A 12,436-nucleotide genomic window follows, 5' to 3' on the forward strand; every position below is an offset into this window, starting at 1 on the left:
ATCTATTGGCCGCTGTTAGCGGTGAAAGCCAAAACACAACCTTTCTGTCCAGAGAGGAGAGCACAGAGATGAAAAGATCCAAGAAGACTGCAGATTTATCCCCCGCCCTTCTCTCTGAATCAGAGTCTCAGAGCGGCTCACAATTTCCTTTATCTTTCTCCCCGACAACAGACACCCTGTGAGGTGGGTGGGGCTGAGAGGGCTCTCACAGCAGCTGCCCTTTCAAGGACAGAGTCTCAAAGCGGCTCACAATCTCCTTTCCCTTCCTCCCCCACAACAGACACCCCGTGAGGTGGGTGGGGCTGAGAGGGCTCTCACAGCAGCTGCCCTTTCAAGGGCAACCTCTGCCAGAGCTATAGCTGACCTGAGGCCATGCCAGCAGGTGCAAGTGGAGGAGTGGGGAATCAAACCCCGTTCTCCCAGATAAGAGTCCACACGCTTAACCGCTAAACTATTAGTAAAAGTTTTTCTCCCTTCTTCTATCTCTTCAGCTCTTCTACTCGCTGGCGGTATATATGCATGTAGATATTTTAAACAAAACTTTTTTTATAATCAAATATTATGTAATTACAAAACACAACAAAACGTAGTGGAATTCTCAATTTATCATGATACATCTAAATCTAGTATTCTTAAACCAGAATTCAGACGGAGGGAAGCCGCAAGCCTGGCCCATAGCCAGAAAATTCCAGATGGGGGGGCCCACGGGAAAAAACTTTTGGACGGAGGGCCCCCCCTGTGGTGGCCCCCAATCTGGCCCCAATCTTCATGCTGTTCTGGTGGCCCCGCCCCCCTCTGCACGGCACCTCCCCCTCTCTCCCAACTCACCAATGCGGTGAAACAGCGAAGAGTGGGCTTCAGGGGCTCTTTCAAGATGCCCCCCGTCGGTCACATGACCGGCGGGAAAAACCACTCTGAGGCCAGCAGTTCCTACGCCAGCTTTCCGGCACACTCAGCAAGCTCAGCGCTGGCGCGGCCACTGCTGAACTTGCTGAGCACGGCAGAAGGCCAGCGCACGAACTGCCGGCCTTGGAGCGACTTTTCCCACTGGTCATGTGACTGGCAGTGCCGGGGTGGCATCTTGAAAGAGCCCCTGAAGCCCGCTCTTCACCGCGTTGGTGAGTTGGGAGGGAGGGAGGGGAGGCGCCCGCGAAGTGGGGGCCACCAAAGCGGCACAGATAAAGCATGGACCAGGGAACAGAAGGGCCATAAAAGTCCAAGGGGGGTTGGGGGCCATGTTCCCGGGGTCCTCTATGGCTACAGGCCTGCCACAAGGGCAGAAAGTCATGCCTTTCGCCTAGGAACTGGTAACAGGGAGAGCGCATATCCATAATCGCTCGCTGCTTTCTGCTCTTCACAAAGTGTAGCTGACTGGCAGGAGCAGAAAGCAGGAGTTTAAATGGCTCCAAGCCATTTAAACCTTAGAAAGTCATTTCTGTGCCTTACCCAAAGCGGCTACAAGCAGAAAAAAGGTGGCAGGGAGCAGAAAGCAGGGTTCACGAAGCGACACGTTATCAGTTCAGTTCACAAACTGACGTATCAGTTCGTGGTTCGGCCACAAACCGAACTGCAAAAACGTGGTTCGTGCTCATTCCTACCTACCAGTGCATTTTCTGGCTTGTGCCCTACGGTGACCTGGAAGCAAAGCGACTGCAGGCCACGGCAACTTCTGTGGAGCTCCCACTCTTAGAAAAAAGGGGAAGCAGATGCCATCCCCTTCCTGCCAGGCAGAGAATCCCTGCTCCCGCCCCTGAAAAACAAAATGGGCTCCATTTTCAAATGATTCAGGTGGGTGTGGGCCATGCTCCCTCTAAGCTGGGTGACCTTGTGAGCAAAACAATCTACTTGGTGAGCTGCTGGCATTCAAGTTGCGAGCTACTGCATAAATTAGTTTGCTCTGCGGCCATCCTTCCTGAGCTGAGACAAAAATGTGTGAGCTAGAGGCTAAAAAACTGCGAGTTGGCTCACACTAACTTAGCTTAGAGCAGGGGTGGACAAACCATGGCTCGGGAGCCATTTGTGGCTCTTTCCCACATAGTTTGTGGCTCTTGATGCCCCCACTGACCTGTTGGCCACCTTGGAGAAGGAATCTCTCTCTTTAAATCACTTCTCCAAGCTACACCAGCCAGCCAGCAGCTTGGAGAATGCATTTAAAGTTAACGTTGCTTTCTTTCCATCTCTCCCTCCCTCTTACCCATCTAAGAACATAAGAACATAAGAGAAGCCATGTTGGATCAGGCCAACGGCCCATCAAGTCCAACACTCTGTGTCACACAGTGGAAAAAAATTTTATATACACACATACACTGTGGCTAATAGCCACTGATGGACCTGTGCTCCATATATTTATCTAAACCCTTCTTGAAGGTGGCTATACTTGTGGCCACCACCACCTCCTGTGGCAGTGAATTCCACATGTTAATCACCCTTTGGGTGAAGAAGTACTTCCTTTTATCCGTTTTAACCTGTCTGCTCAGCAATTTCATCGAATGCCCACGAGTTCTTGTATTGTGAGAAAGGGAGAAAAGTACTTCTTTCTCTACTTTCTCCATCCCATGCATTATCTTGTAAACCTCTATCATGTCACCCCGCAGTCGACGTTTCTCCAAGCTAAAGAGTCCCAAGAGTTTCAACCTTTCTTCATAGGGAAAGTGCTCCAGCCCTTTAATCATTCTAGTTGCCCTTCTCTGGACTTTCTCCTATGCTATAATATCCTTTCTGAGGTGTGACGACCAGAACTGCACACAGTACTCAAAATGAGACCGCACCATCGATTTATACAGGGGTATTATGATACTGGCTGATTTGTTTTCAATTCCCTTCCTAATAATTCCCAGCATGGCGTTGGCCTTTTTTATTGCAAACGCACACTGTCTTGACATTTTCAGTGAGTTATCTACCACGACCCCAAGATCTCTCTCTTGGTCAGTCTCTGCCAGTTCACACCCCATCAACTTGTATTTGTAGCTGGGATTCTTGGCCCCAATGTGCATTACTTTGCACTTGGCCACATTGAACCGCATCTGCCACGTTGACGCCCACTCACCCAGCCTCAACAGATCCCTTTGGAGTTCCTCACAATCCTCTCTAGTTCTCACCACCCTGAACAATTTAGTGTCATCCGCAAACTTGGCCACTTCGCTGCTCACTCCCAACTCTAAATCATTTATGAACAAGTTAAAGAGCATGGGACCCAGTACCGAGCCCTGCGGCACCCTACTGCTTACCGTCCTCCACTGCGAAGACTGCCCATTTATACTCACTCTCTGCTTCCTATTACTCAGCCAGTTTTTGATCCACAAGAGGACCTGTCCTTTTACTCCATGACTCTCAAGCTTTCTAAGGAGCCTTTGATGAGGAACTTTATCAAAAGCTTTCTGGAAGTCAAGGTAAACAACATCTATTGGGTCTCCTTTGTCCACATGTTTGTTCACCCCCTCAAAGAAATGTAACAGGTTAGTGAGGCAAGATCTTCCCTTGCAGAACCCATGCTGAGTCTTCCTCAATAACCCGTGTTCATCAATGTGCCTACTCATTCTGTCCTTGATAATGGTTTCTACCAACTTTCCCGGTATTGAAGTCAGACTGACAGGCCTGTAATTTCCCGGGTCTCCTCTGGAACCTTTTTTAAAGATGGGGGTGACATTTGCTACCTTCCAGTCCTCAGGAACGGAGGCAGATTTCAATGAAAGATTACAGATTTTTGTTAGAAGATCCACAAGTTCAACTTTGAGTTCTTTCAGAACTCTCGGATGTATGCCATCCGGACCCGGTGACTTATTAGTTTTTAATTTGTCTATCAGTTGTAGGACCTCCTCTTTTGTCACCTCAATCTGACTCAAGTCTTTCAATACCCCTTCCAAAATTAGTGGTTCTGGGGCGGGCAAAAAGTTCTCATCTTCCACAGTGAAGACAGAGGCAAAAAAATTCATTTAGCTTCTCAGCCATTTCCCTATCCTCCTTCAGTAATCCTTTTACCCCATGGTCATCCAAGGGCCCCACTGCCTCCCTGGCTGGTTTCCTACTTCTAATATATTTGAAGAAAGTTTTATTGTTGGTCTTTATGTTTTTTGCAATATGCTCCTCATAGTCCCTTTTTGCCTGCCTGATCACAGTCTTGCATTTGATTTGCAACAGCCTGTGTTCCCTTTTACTAATCTCACTTGGACTGGTTTTCCACCGCTTATTTTCCTTCCTTCCTTCTTTGTGGCTCTCAAATATCTGGCGTTTCTACTACGTGGCTCTTACGTTAAGCAAGTTTGGCCACCCCGGACTAGGATTTGGAAAACCCAGATTCAAATCCCCGCAACGCCATGCTGGGAATTATTAGGAAGGGAATTAAAAACAAATCAGCCAGTATCATAATGCCCCTGTATAAATTGATGGTGCAGTCTCATTTTGAATACTGTGTAGAATTCTGGTCACCACACCTCCAAAAGGATATTATAGCATTGGAAAAAGTCCAGAAAAGGGCAACTAGAATGATTAAAGGTTTGGAACACTTTCCCTATGAAGAAAGGTTAAAACACTTAGGGCTCTTTAGCTTGGAGAAATGTCGACTGTGGGGTGACATGATAGAGGTTTACAAGATTATGCATGGGATGGAGAAAGCAGAGAAAGAAGTACTTTTCTCCCTTTCTCACAATACAAGAACTCATGGGCATTCAATTAAATTGCTGAGCATTCGGGTTAGAACGGATCAAAGGAAGTCCTTCTTCACCCAAAGGGTGATTAACATGTGGAATTCACTGCCACAGGGGGTGGTGGCGGCTACAAGCATAGCCAGCTTCAAGAGGCGTTTGGATAAAAACACGAAGCAGAGGTCCATCAGTGGCTATTAGCCACAGCATATTGTTGGAAACGTCTGGGGTAGTGATGCTTTGTATTCCTGGTGCTTGAGGGTGGGGGGGCAAAGTGGAAGGGCTTCTAGCCCCACTTGTGAACTTCCTGATGGCACTTGGGGGTTTTTTTGGCCACTGTGTGACACAGAGTGTTGGACTGGATGGGCCACTGGCCTGATCCAACATGGCTTCTCTTATGTTCTTATGTTCATTGCCATGGAACCTTGCTGAGTGACCTTGGGCCAATCCCCCCCTCTCAGCCTAGCCTACCTCACAGGCTTGTTGTGAGGATACAATGGAAGAGAATGAGGCAAACAGCTCTGAGTCTCCATTGGGAGAGAAAGGTGGGATTCAAAGAAAGTGAATGCAATATAGTCAGCTGTGCCACCTCAAGTGGCGCTGGTACTATTCTATATGGCTCTTATGCGAAGCAAGTTTGGCCATCCCTGGCTTAGAGGGAACACTGGTGTGGCGAGGGACGGTTGCCTCTGAGTACCCTTGCAGGTTTCCCCAGACATCCCCCAGGGAAAAAAGTCTGAAAGCACAGCAATACCGGATTGTTTTTCTACAGAAGCCGAGATTTCACGCCCCACCGAACACAGGCAAGTACATAACTCAAGCAAGACGACATTCTTGAAAAACTGTAACACCCCTCATAGGGAACATACCACCAATGCCCACGGGCGATCCATTAGGATTAGGGGCCAGCTCCAGATCCTACAAAGGGGGGGAAATGAAGTTTTATCATCACTCCTAAGTTAAAAATATGAAGGAAGACAGGGCTATTTTTTCGTATTTATGAAACCTGCGTGTAATCTTATAAAACAGGGGTGGCCAAACTGCAATTCAGGAGCCACATGTGGCTCTTTCAACATATCGTGTGGCTCTCGAAGCCCCCACTTACCCGGCAGCTGACTTGGAGAAGACCTTTCTCTTTTTAAATCATTTCTTCGAGCCAAGCCAGCCAGCGGCTTGCAGAACGCATTTAAAGTTGCTTTCTTTCCACCTCTCCTCCACCCATCTATTTGCCTTCCTTCCTTTCTGCTCACAAACGTCTGATGCTCGTGTCTTGTGGCTCTCAGACATTGCAGAATGCATTTAAAGCGGACATTGCTTCCGTTCCACCTCTTCTTCCCTCCCCCCATCTATTTGCCTTCCTTCCTTTCTGCTCACAAACGTCTGATACTCATGTCCTGTGGCTCTCAGACATTGCAGAATGCATTTAAAGCGGACACTGCTTCCGTTCCGCCTCTTCTTCCCTCCCCCCATCTATTTGCCTTCCTTCCTGCTCTCAAACGTCTGATGTTCGCACCTTGCAGCTCTCAAACGCCTGATGTTTCTTCTATATGGCTCTTATGTTAAGCAAGTTTGGCCACCCCTGTTATAAAACATAGTCACTGATGCAAACTTTTTGAAAAGTAAATGTCAACGGTGGCCTAATATGCAAAGCAGCAACCCCCGCCTTCTGCTGTTCTTGGACGAAGGTATAAGAAAGTTCCTTTTGCTCAGAGACTTTGCCAGTGTGAGCTGCAAAAAATAGAAGCAATCAAACATTTGCTTCTAAGATGTCCTTGGAATCATCTAGCCCAGTGGTCCCCAACCTTTTTGGCACCAGGGACCGGTTTTGTGAAAGACAATTTTTCCATGGACTGGCAGGGGGGTGGGGCAGCGGCGATGGTTTTGGGATGATACAATTGTGCACTTTATTTTGGTGTGGTGGTTAAGTGTGCAGACTCTTATCTGGGAGAACCGGGTTTGATTCCCTACTCCTCCACTTGCAGCTGCTGGAATGGCCTTGGGTCAGCCGTAGCTCTTGCAGAGCTGTCCTTGAAAGGGCAGCTTCTGGGAGAGCTCGCTCAGTCCCACCCACCTCACAGGGTGTCTGTTGTGGCGGAAGAAGGGAAAGGAGATTGTGAGCCACTCTGAGATTCGGAGTAGAGGGCAGGATATAAATCCAATGTCATCTTATTTTTATTATTACATTACAATATATAATGTGATAATTATACAACTCACGGCCCGGTTGCTAACAGGCCACAGACTGGTTGGGCACCCCTGGTCCATGCTAAATACATTTTCTCTTGGGTTAAGGCTAAGCCAGGGCTAACAGAGTCTGCACCTCTCAGATGCCAATCAGAATATCACAAAACAGGTTAGCTAAGTTTTGTAATGCTCGTCTTTGTATTCGAAATGCATTTATTTCTTGATTTTCTTGCTCCTTTTATTAATTTTCACTGTTCTATTTTAACCATGGATAATTTTGCCACTGAATGATTAGATTTGTTTAATTATTAGGCGTTTTTTGTCGGCTTGGTGCTGTATAAAGACACTGTCTCTCTCTCTCTCGGCTTGGCTTCGCGAATGAAGATTTAAGAAGGGTGCAGTAGTCCACGTCTGCTGCAGGCTCGCTGGGGGCTGACAAGACCAATGCGGGACAGGCAGGTCCGGCCACAGTGGCTGCAGGGGAAAGTCTGATTTGGGGTTGGTGCTGTAGCAGTGCGACTCTTCCTCAATCTCCTTTTGTCCTCAAGACCAGCTGTACTGTACTGCAAAGGAGTAACTGTACTGTACTGAAGCTGTACTGTACTGCAAAGGAGTTCCTGCTACAAGAAAAGCCCTCGATTTGTATACCCCACTTTACTCTACCCTACAAAGCGGCATACAATCGCCTTCCCTTCCTCTCCACACAGCTGTCCCTTCGTGAGGTAGGTGGGGCTGAGAGAGTTCTGAGAGAAGTGTGACCGATCCAAGGTCACCCAAAAGGCTGCATGTGAAGGAGGAGTGGAGAATCAAACTTGATTCTTCAAATCAGAGGTCCACTGCTCTTAACCATCACTCTGCATTCGCTTCTGAGAGAAGAGGATAAAGAACCTTTTCTCCTCATCCCATAACAGAAAACAGGGGGGGGGGGGGGGGGGTGGCTTGTGAAGTTGATGGAAGACCAATGTGGAAGAAATAAAACAAAGCACTTTTTCTTACAAATTGGAACTGACTTAGGCTGCTTTCACACATGTGAAATCATGCACTCCTGCCAGGGCTTTTGTGGGTCGAAAAAGCCCAACAGGAACTCATTTGCATATTAAGCCACACACCCCGGCACTAAAGCCAGCCGGAACTGCATTCCTGCTAAAAAATAAAAGCCCTGGTGCTGGTTATCATTCGCAATTGAATTTTCCCACTCAAAACCAAAAAAACCCTCATTGCAAACGACTGCTGAGGCGCAATGAAAATGGATTATCCAAGCGCGTGTAAAAGCAGCCTCGTGGAACTCCCTGCCACAAGGACACAGGAAATACTACTGCCGTGGGTGGCTTTAAAAGATGATGATATTGGATTTATATCCTGCCCTATACTCTGAAGCGCAGAGTCTCAGAGCGGCTCACAATCTCCTTTCCCTTCCCTTCCCCACAACAAACACCTTGTGAGGTAGGTGGGGCTGAGAGAGCTCTTACAGCAGCTGCCCTTTCAAGGACAACTCCTACGAGAGCTATGGCTGACCCAAGGCCATTCTAGCAGGTGCAAGTGGAGAAGTGGAGAATCAAACCCAGTTCTCCCAGATAACAGTCTGCACACTTAACCACTACACCAAACTGGTTCTTTGTGTAAAGAGATTTAGACAAATTCATGGAGGAAAAAGTCCATGGGTGGCTGTCAGCAGTGACCGAGAAATGGAACCTCCCTATTCAGAAGCAGTGTACCTCTGAATACCAGGTGAGAGGAGACAACAGCAGACTCCGGCTACTGCACCCTGCCTGTAGGCCCCCTGGGGATATTTGGCTGGCCACCAGAAGAAACAGCAGAGGATGCTGGAGTTGAGGGACTTTGGGTCCGATCCGGTAGGGCTGCTCTAAGGACCGTTTTTTTTAGTATGAACGCACAGGGACATAGTTCCAGCTAGCTTGGCATCTGGGGTGTGGCCTAATATGCAAATGAGCTCCTGCTGGGCTTTTTCTACAAAAAAAGCCCAGTGTGAAACAATGGTGATGTCACGGGGTATTGCCTAAAAGGCAAATGAGTTCCTGCTGGGCTTTTTCTACAAAAAAGGCCCCGTGTGAAATAGTGGTGCCGTCAGGAGGTGTGGCCTAACATGCAAATGAGTTTCCGCTGGGCTTTTTCTACAAAAAAACCCTGTGAGAAATAATGCTAATGTCAGGGGGCATGGCCTAAAAGGCAAATGAGTTCCTGCTGGTCTTTTTCTAAAAAAAAAAAGGGCGTGTGAAACGGTGCCGTCAGGGGGTGTGGCCTAACATGCAAATGAGTTTCTGCTGGGCTTTTTCTATAGAAAAGTCCAGCGCGAAACAATGGTGATGTCAGGGGGGTGTGGCCTAAAAGGCAAATGAGTTCCTGCTGGGCTTTTCCTAAAAAAAAAAAAATCCCTGTGCGAAACCATGCGATGTCAGGGGGTGTGGACAAAATGCAAATGAGTTTCTGCTGCTCTTAAGTTCCTATCTTTACCGGCATCTCCACGTAGTTCCTTCTGAACTCGGGGATTCGCCTCTCCTCGGACACAGCCACAAGCATCCGCTGCCCTTTCACCATGATCCCGTTCCGCATCTTCACGGCCAGCTGCACCGCTTCGGGGGACGTCACTTCAAGAAACGCAAAGCTAGGAGCAGAAGAGGGCACGGTTAACCTCCACAAACCCTTCTAGTCTGTCCTTTCCATAGCACATCTACAGACCAGTCCTGGGGGGAGCACAAGAATAGAATCAGTGTAAAGCTGCACCTGCGGTAGCATTACCACTCACAAGAAAGGCCCCCTCTAAGCTGTGGAGTCACTGTGAGCAAAAATTCTACTTTGTGAGCTACTGGCATTAAAGTCGTGAGCAGTGCCGGCCATAGGGCTCATTGCGTCTCAGGCAGTCTCCCTGCCCAGCCCTCCCCTGCCACCTTCCTCCCTCCGCCACCCTCCATCACGCGTGTGCCCTCCCCCCAGAAGCTCGCTGCAACGAGGCTGGGCTTTACCAGCTTTGAGGCAGCCGCGTGTTTTTTGAAGCCAGTGCAGGAGGCGGCTTCTCCCCACTCCTTTCCGGAACTGGAAGCGAGGGGAAGCAAAACCTCCTCCAGCGCTGGCTTCAAAAAACGCGCGGCTGCCTCCAAGCTGGTAGGGCACAGCCTAATCGCAGCGAGCTTGGAGGCAGGAAGCGCAGCGGAACGGAGGGGGCTGGCTGTGGCAGCGGCGGTGGCAGAGGGGAAGAGGCAAATTAGACGGTTGTCTTGCGGGAGCCCAATTAGGAGCCCCCCCTCCCGGTGCCCTAGTCAACCACCTAGTTTGCCTAGTGGGCGAGCCGGCCCTGGTTGTGAGCAAGCCAGTTTGGTGTAGTGGTTAAGTGCATGGACTCTTATCTGGGAGAACTGGGTTTGATTCCCCCACTCCTCCACTTGTAGCTGCTGGAATGGCCTTGGGTCAGCCATAGCTTTTGTAGGAGTTGTCCTTGAAAGGGCAGTTTCTGCGAGAGCTCTCTCAGCCCCACCCACCTCACAGGGTGTCTGTTGTGGGGCAGGAAGATAAAGAAAGGAGATTGTGAGCTGCTCTGAGACTCTTCAGAGTGGAGGGCGGGATATAAATCCAATATCTTCATCTACCTCACAGGGTGTCTGTTGTGGGGGAGGAAGGTAAAGGAGATTGTGAGCCGCTCTGAGACTCTTCGGAGTGGAGGGCGGGATATAAATCCAGTATCTTCATCTACCTCACAGGGGGTCTGTTGTGGGGGAAGGGAAGGTAAAGGAGATTATGAGCCGCTCTGAGACTCTTCGAAGGGGAGGGCCGCTCTGAGACTCTTCAGAGTGGAGGGCGGGATATAAATCCAATATCTTCATCTACCTCACAGGGTGTCTGTTGTGGGGGAGGAAGGTAAAGGAGATTGTGAGCCGCTCTGAGGCTCTTCGAAGGGGAGGGCAGGATATACAGTATTTTTTGCACCATAAGACTCACTTCCCCCCCCAAAAAAAGTGGAGGGAAAAGTGTGTGCGTCTTAAGGAGCGAATACTGCAAAAAATTCACACAAATGCCTCTAAATTCACACAAACGGCTCTAAAAACTAGGTGCGTCTTATGCTCAGGTGCGTCTTATGGAGCGAAAAATACGGTAAATCCAATATCTTCATCTGCCTCACAGGGTGCCTGTTGTGGGGGAGGAAGGGAAAGGAGATTGCGAGCCGCTCTGAGACTCTTCAGAGTGGAGGGCGGGATATAAATCCAATATCTTCTTCTTCTTCACTTGCAGCTGCTTGGCTGGCCATGGGGCAGCTGCTATAAAAGCACTCTCAGTCCCACCTATCTCACAGGGTGTATGCTGTGTGGGGGGGGGGGGGTAGAGGAGATTGTGACCGCTCTGAGACTCAGAGTATAGGGCGGGATATAAATCCAAATCCAAAATCTGTTACTGCATAGATTAGTTTACTCTGGGCCCATCTAAGACAAAAAATGCGTGAGCCGGAGGCTGAAAAACTGTAAGCTAGCTCACACTAACTTGGCTTAGAAGGAACACTGCTCACAAGGTGACACTCCACAAATGCAAGTCAAGTTGCCTTACACTGAATCAGACCCTTGATCCATTGAGATCAGTATAGTCTACCCAGGCTAGCGCAGCAGCTCTCCAGTGTCTCCGGTGAAGGTCTTTCATGGAACCCACCACCTGGCCTGGGGGATTGAACAGTCAAAAGCCAAGCGGCCTGCCCTTTTCACTTTCCAGCGTGCTGCTGTGCTAAAGAGCCAGGACATTCTGAGCCAAAGCTCAAGCTCAAGCTCAGTCATCCCCCGGCCAGCGGCGACAACGCCCAGTTAGCCCATGCCCTTTGGCGGCCATACCCAAGCTGAGTGGCTCCTAAAGAGCAGTCCACTCCATTGCCCAGATCAGCTTCATGTCCCCCCTCACCTGCTTTGCACTGCAAATAAAATTAGCTATTTATGGCATATAAGCAAAGGAGGACAATAATTTCGATTAGGTGGCGGGTGAGGGGAGATCATGACTGCCCTACCTCTTGGCAGGGCTTTTTTTGTAGCAGAAACTCCTTTACATTATTAGGCCACACCCCTGATGCAGCCAATCCTCCTGGAGTTTACAGGAGACCCTGTGCTAAGAGTGCTGTAAACTCCAGGAGGATTGGCTACATCAGGGGGTGTGGCCTAACAGGGATGGAATTCTAGCAGGAGCTCCTTTGCATATTAGGCCACACCCCCTGATGCAGCCAGTCCTCCAAGAGCTTACTGTAGGCCCTGTACAAAGAGCCCTGTAAGTTCTCAGAGGACTGGCTACATCGGGTGTGTGGCCCAGGGATGGAATTCTAACAGGAGCTCCTTTGCATATTAGGCCACACACCCCTGATGCAGCCAATCCTCCAAGAGCTTACAGTAGGCCCTGTACCAAGAGCCCTGTAAGCTCTTGGAGGATTGCTACATCAGGAGGGTGTGTGGCCTAATATGCAAAGGAGTTCTTGCTACAAAAAAAGCCCTGCCTTTTGGCATTCCCCTAAATGTCTAACTGCGTTGTGCTTAATAAAGGTCCCACAAGGAGCCAGCTGAATTTGCGATTCTCCGTTTGCTCCCATTAAATCTAATTTCCAGAGAGAAGGCAAGCTAGAAATTTGAGGGAAA

General features: G+C 49.0%; 1 protein-coding gene across 1 annotated transcript in view; it reads right to left on the minus strand.

Moving 5' to 3' along the window:
• The window catches only part of TDRD10 (tudor domain containing 10), a 66,748-nt gene that overhangs the window by 26,823 nt on the left and 27,489 nt on the right, over positions 1–12,436 (minus strand). The window contains exons 5-6 of the mRNA XM_060255450.1: positions 9,297–9,447; positions 5,510–5,558 (exon numbers count right to left, since the gene is read on the minus strand). Of these exons, the coding sequence (XP_060111433.1) occupies positions 5,510–5,558; positions 9,297–9,447 (200 nt within the window). The remainder of the gene's footprint in view (positions 1–5,509; positions 5,559–9,296; positions 9,448–12,436) is intronic.

The sequence above is a fragment of the Heteronotia binoei genome, chromosome 1, assembly GCF_032191835.1.
Source record: "Heteronotia binoei isolate CCM8104 ecotype False Entrance Well chromosome 1, APGP_CSIRO_Hbin_v1, whole genome shotgun sequence".
NCBI lineage: Eukaryota > Metazoa > Chordata > Lepidosauria > Squamata > Gekkonidae > Heteronotia > Heteronotia binoei.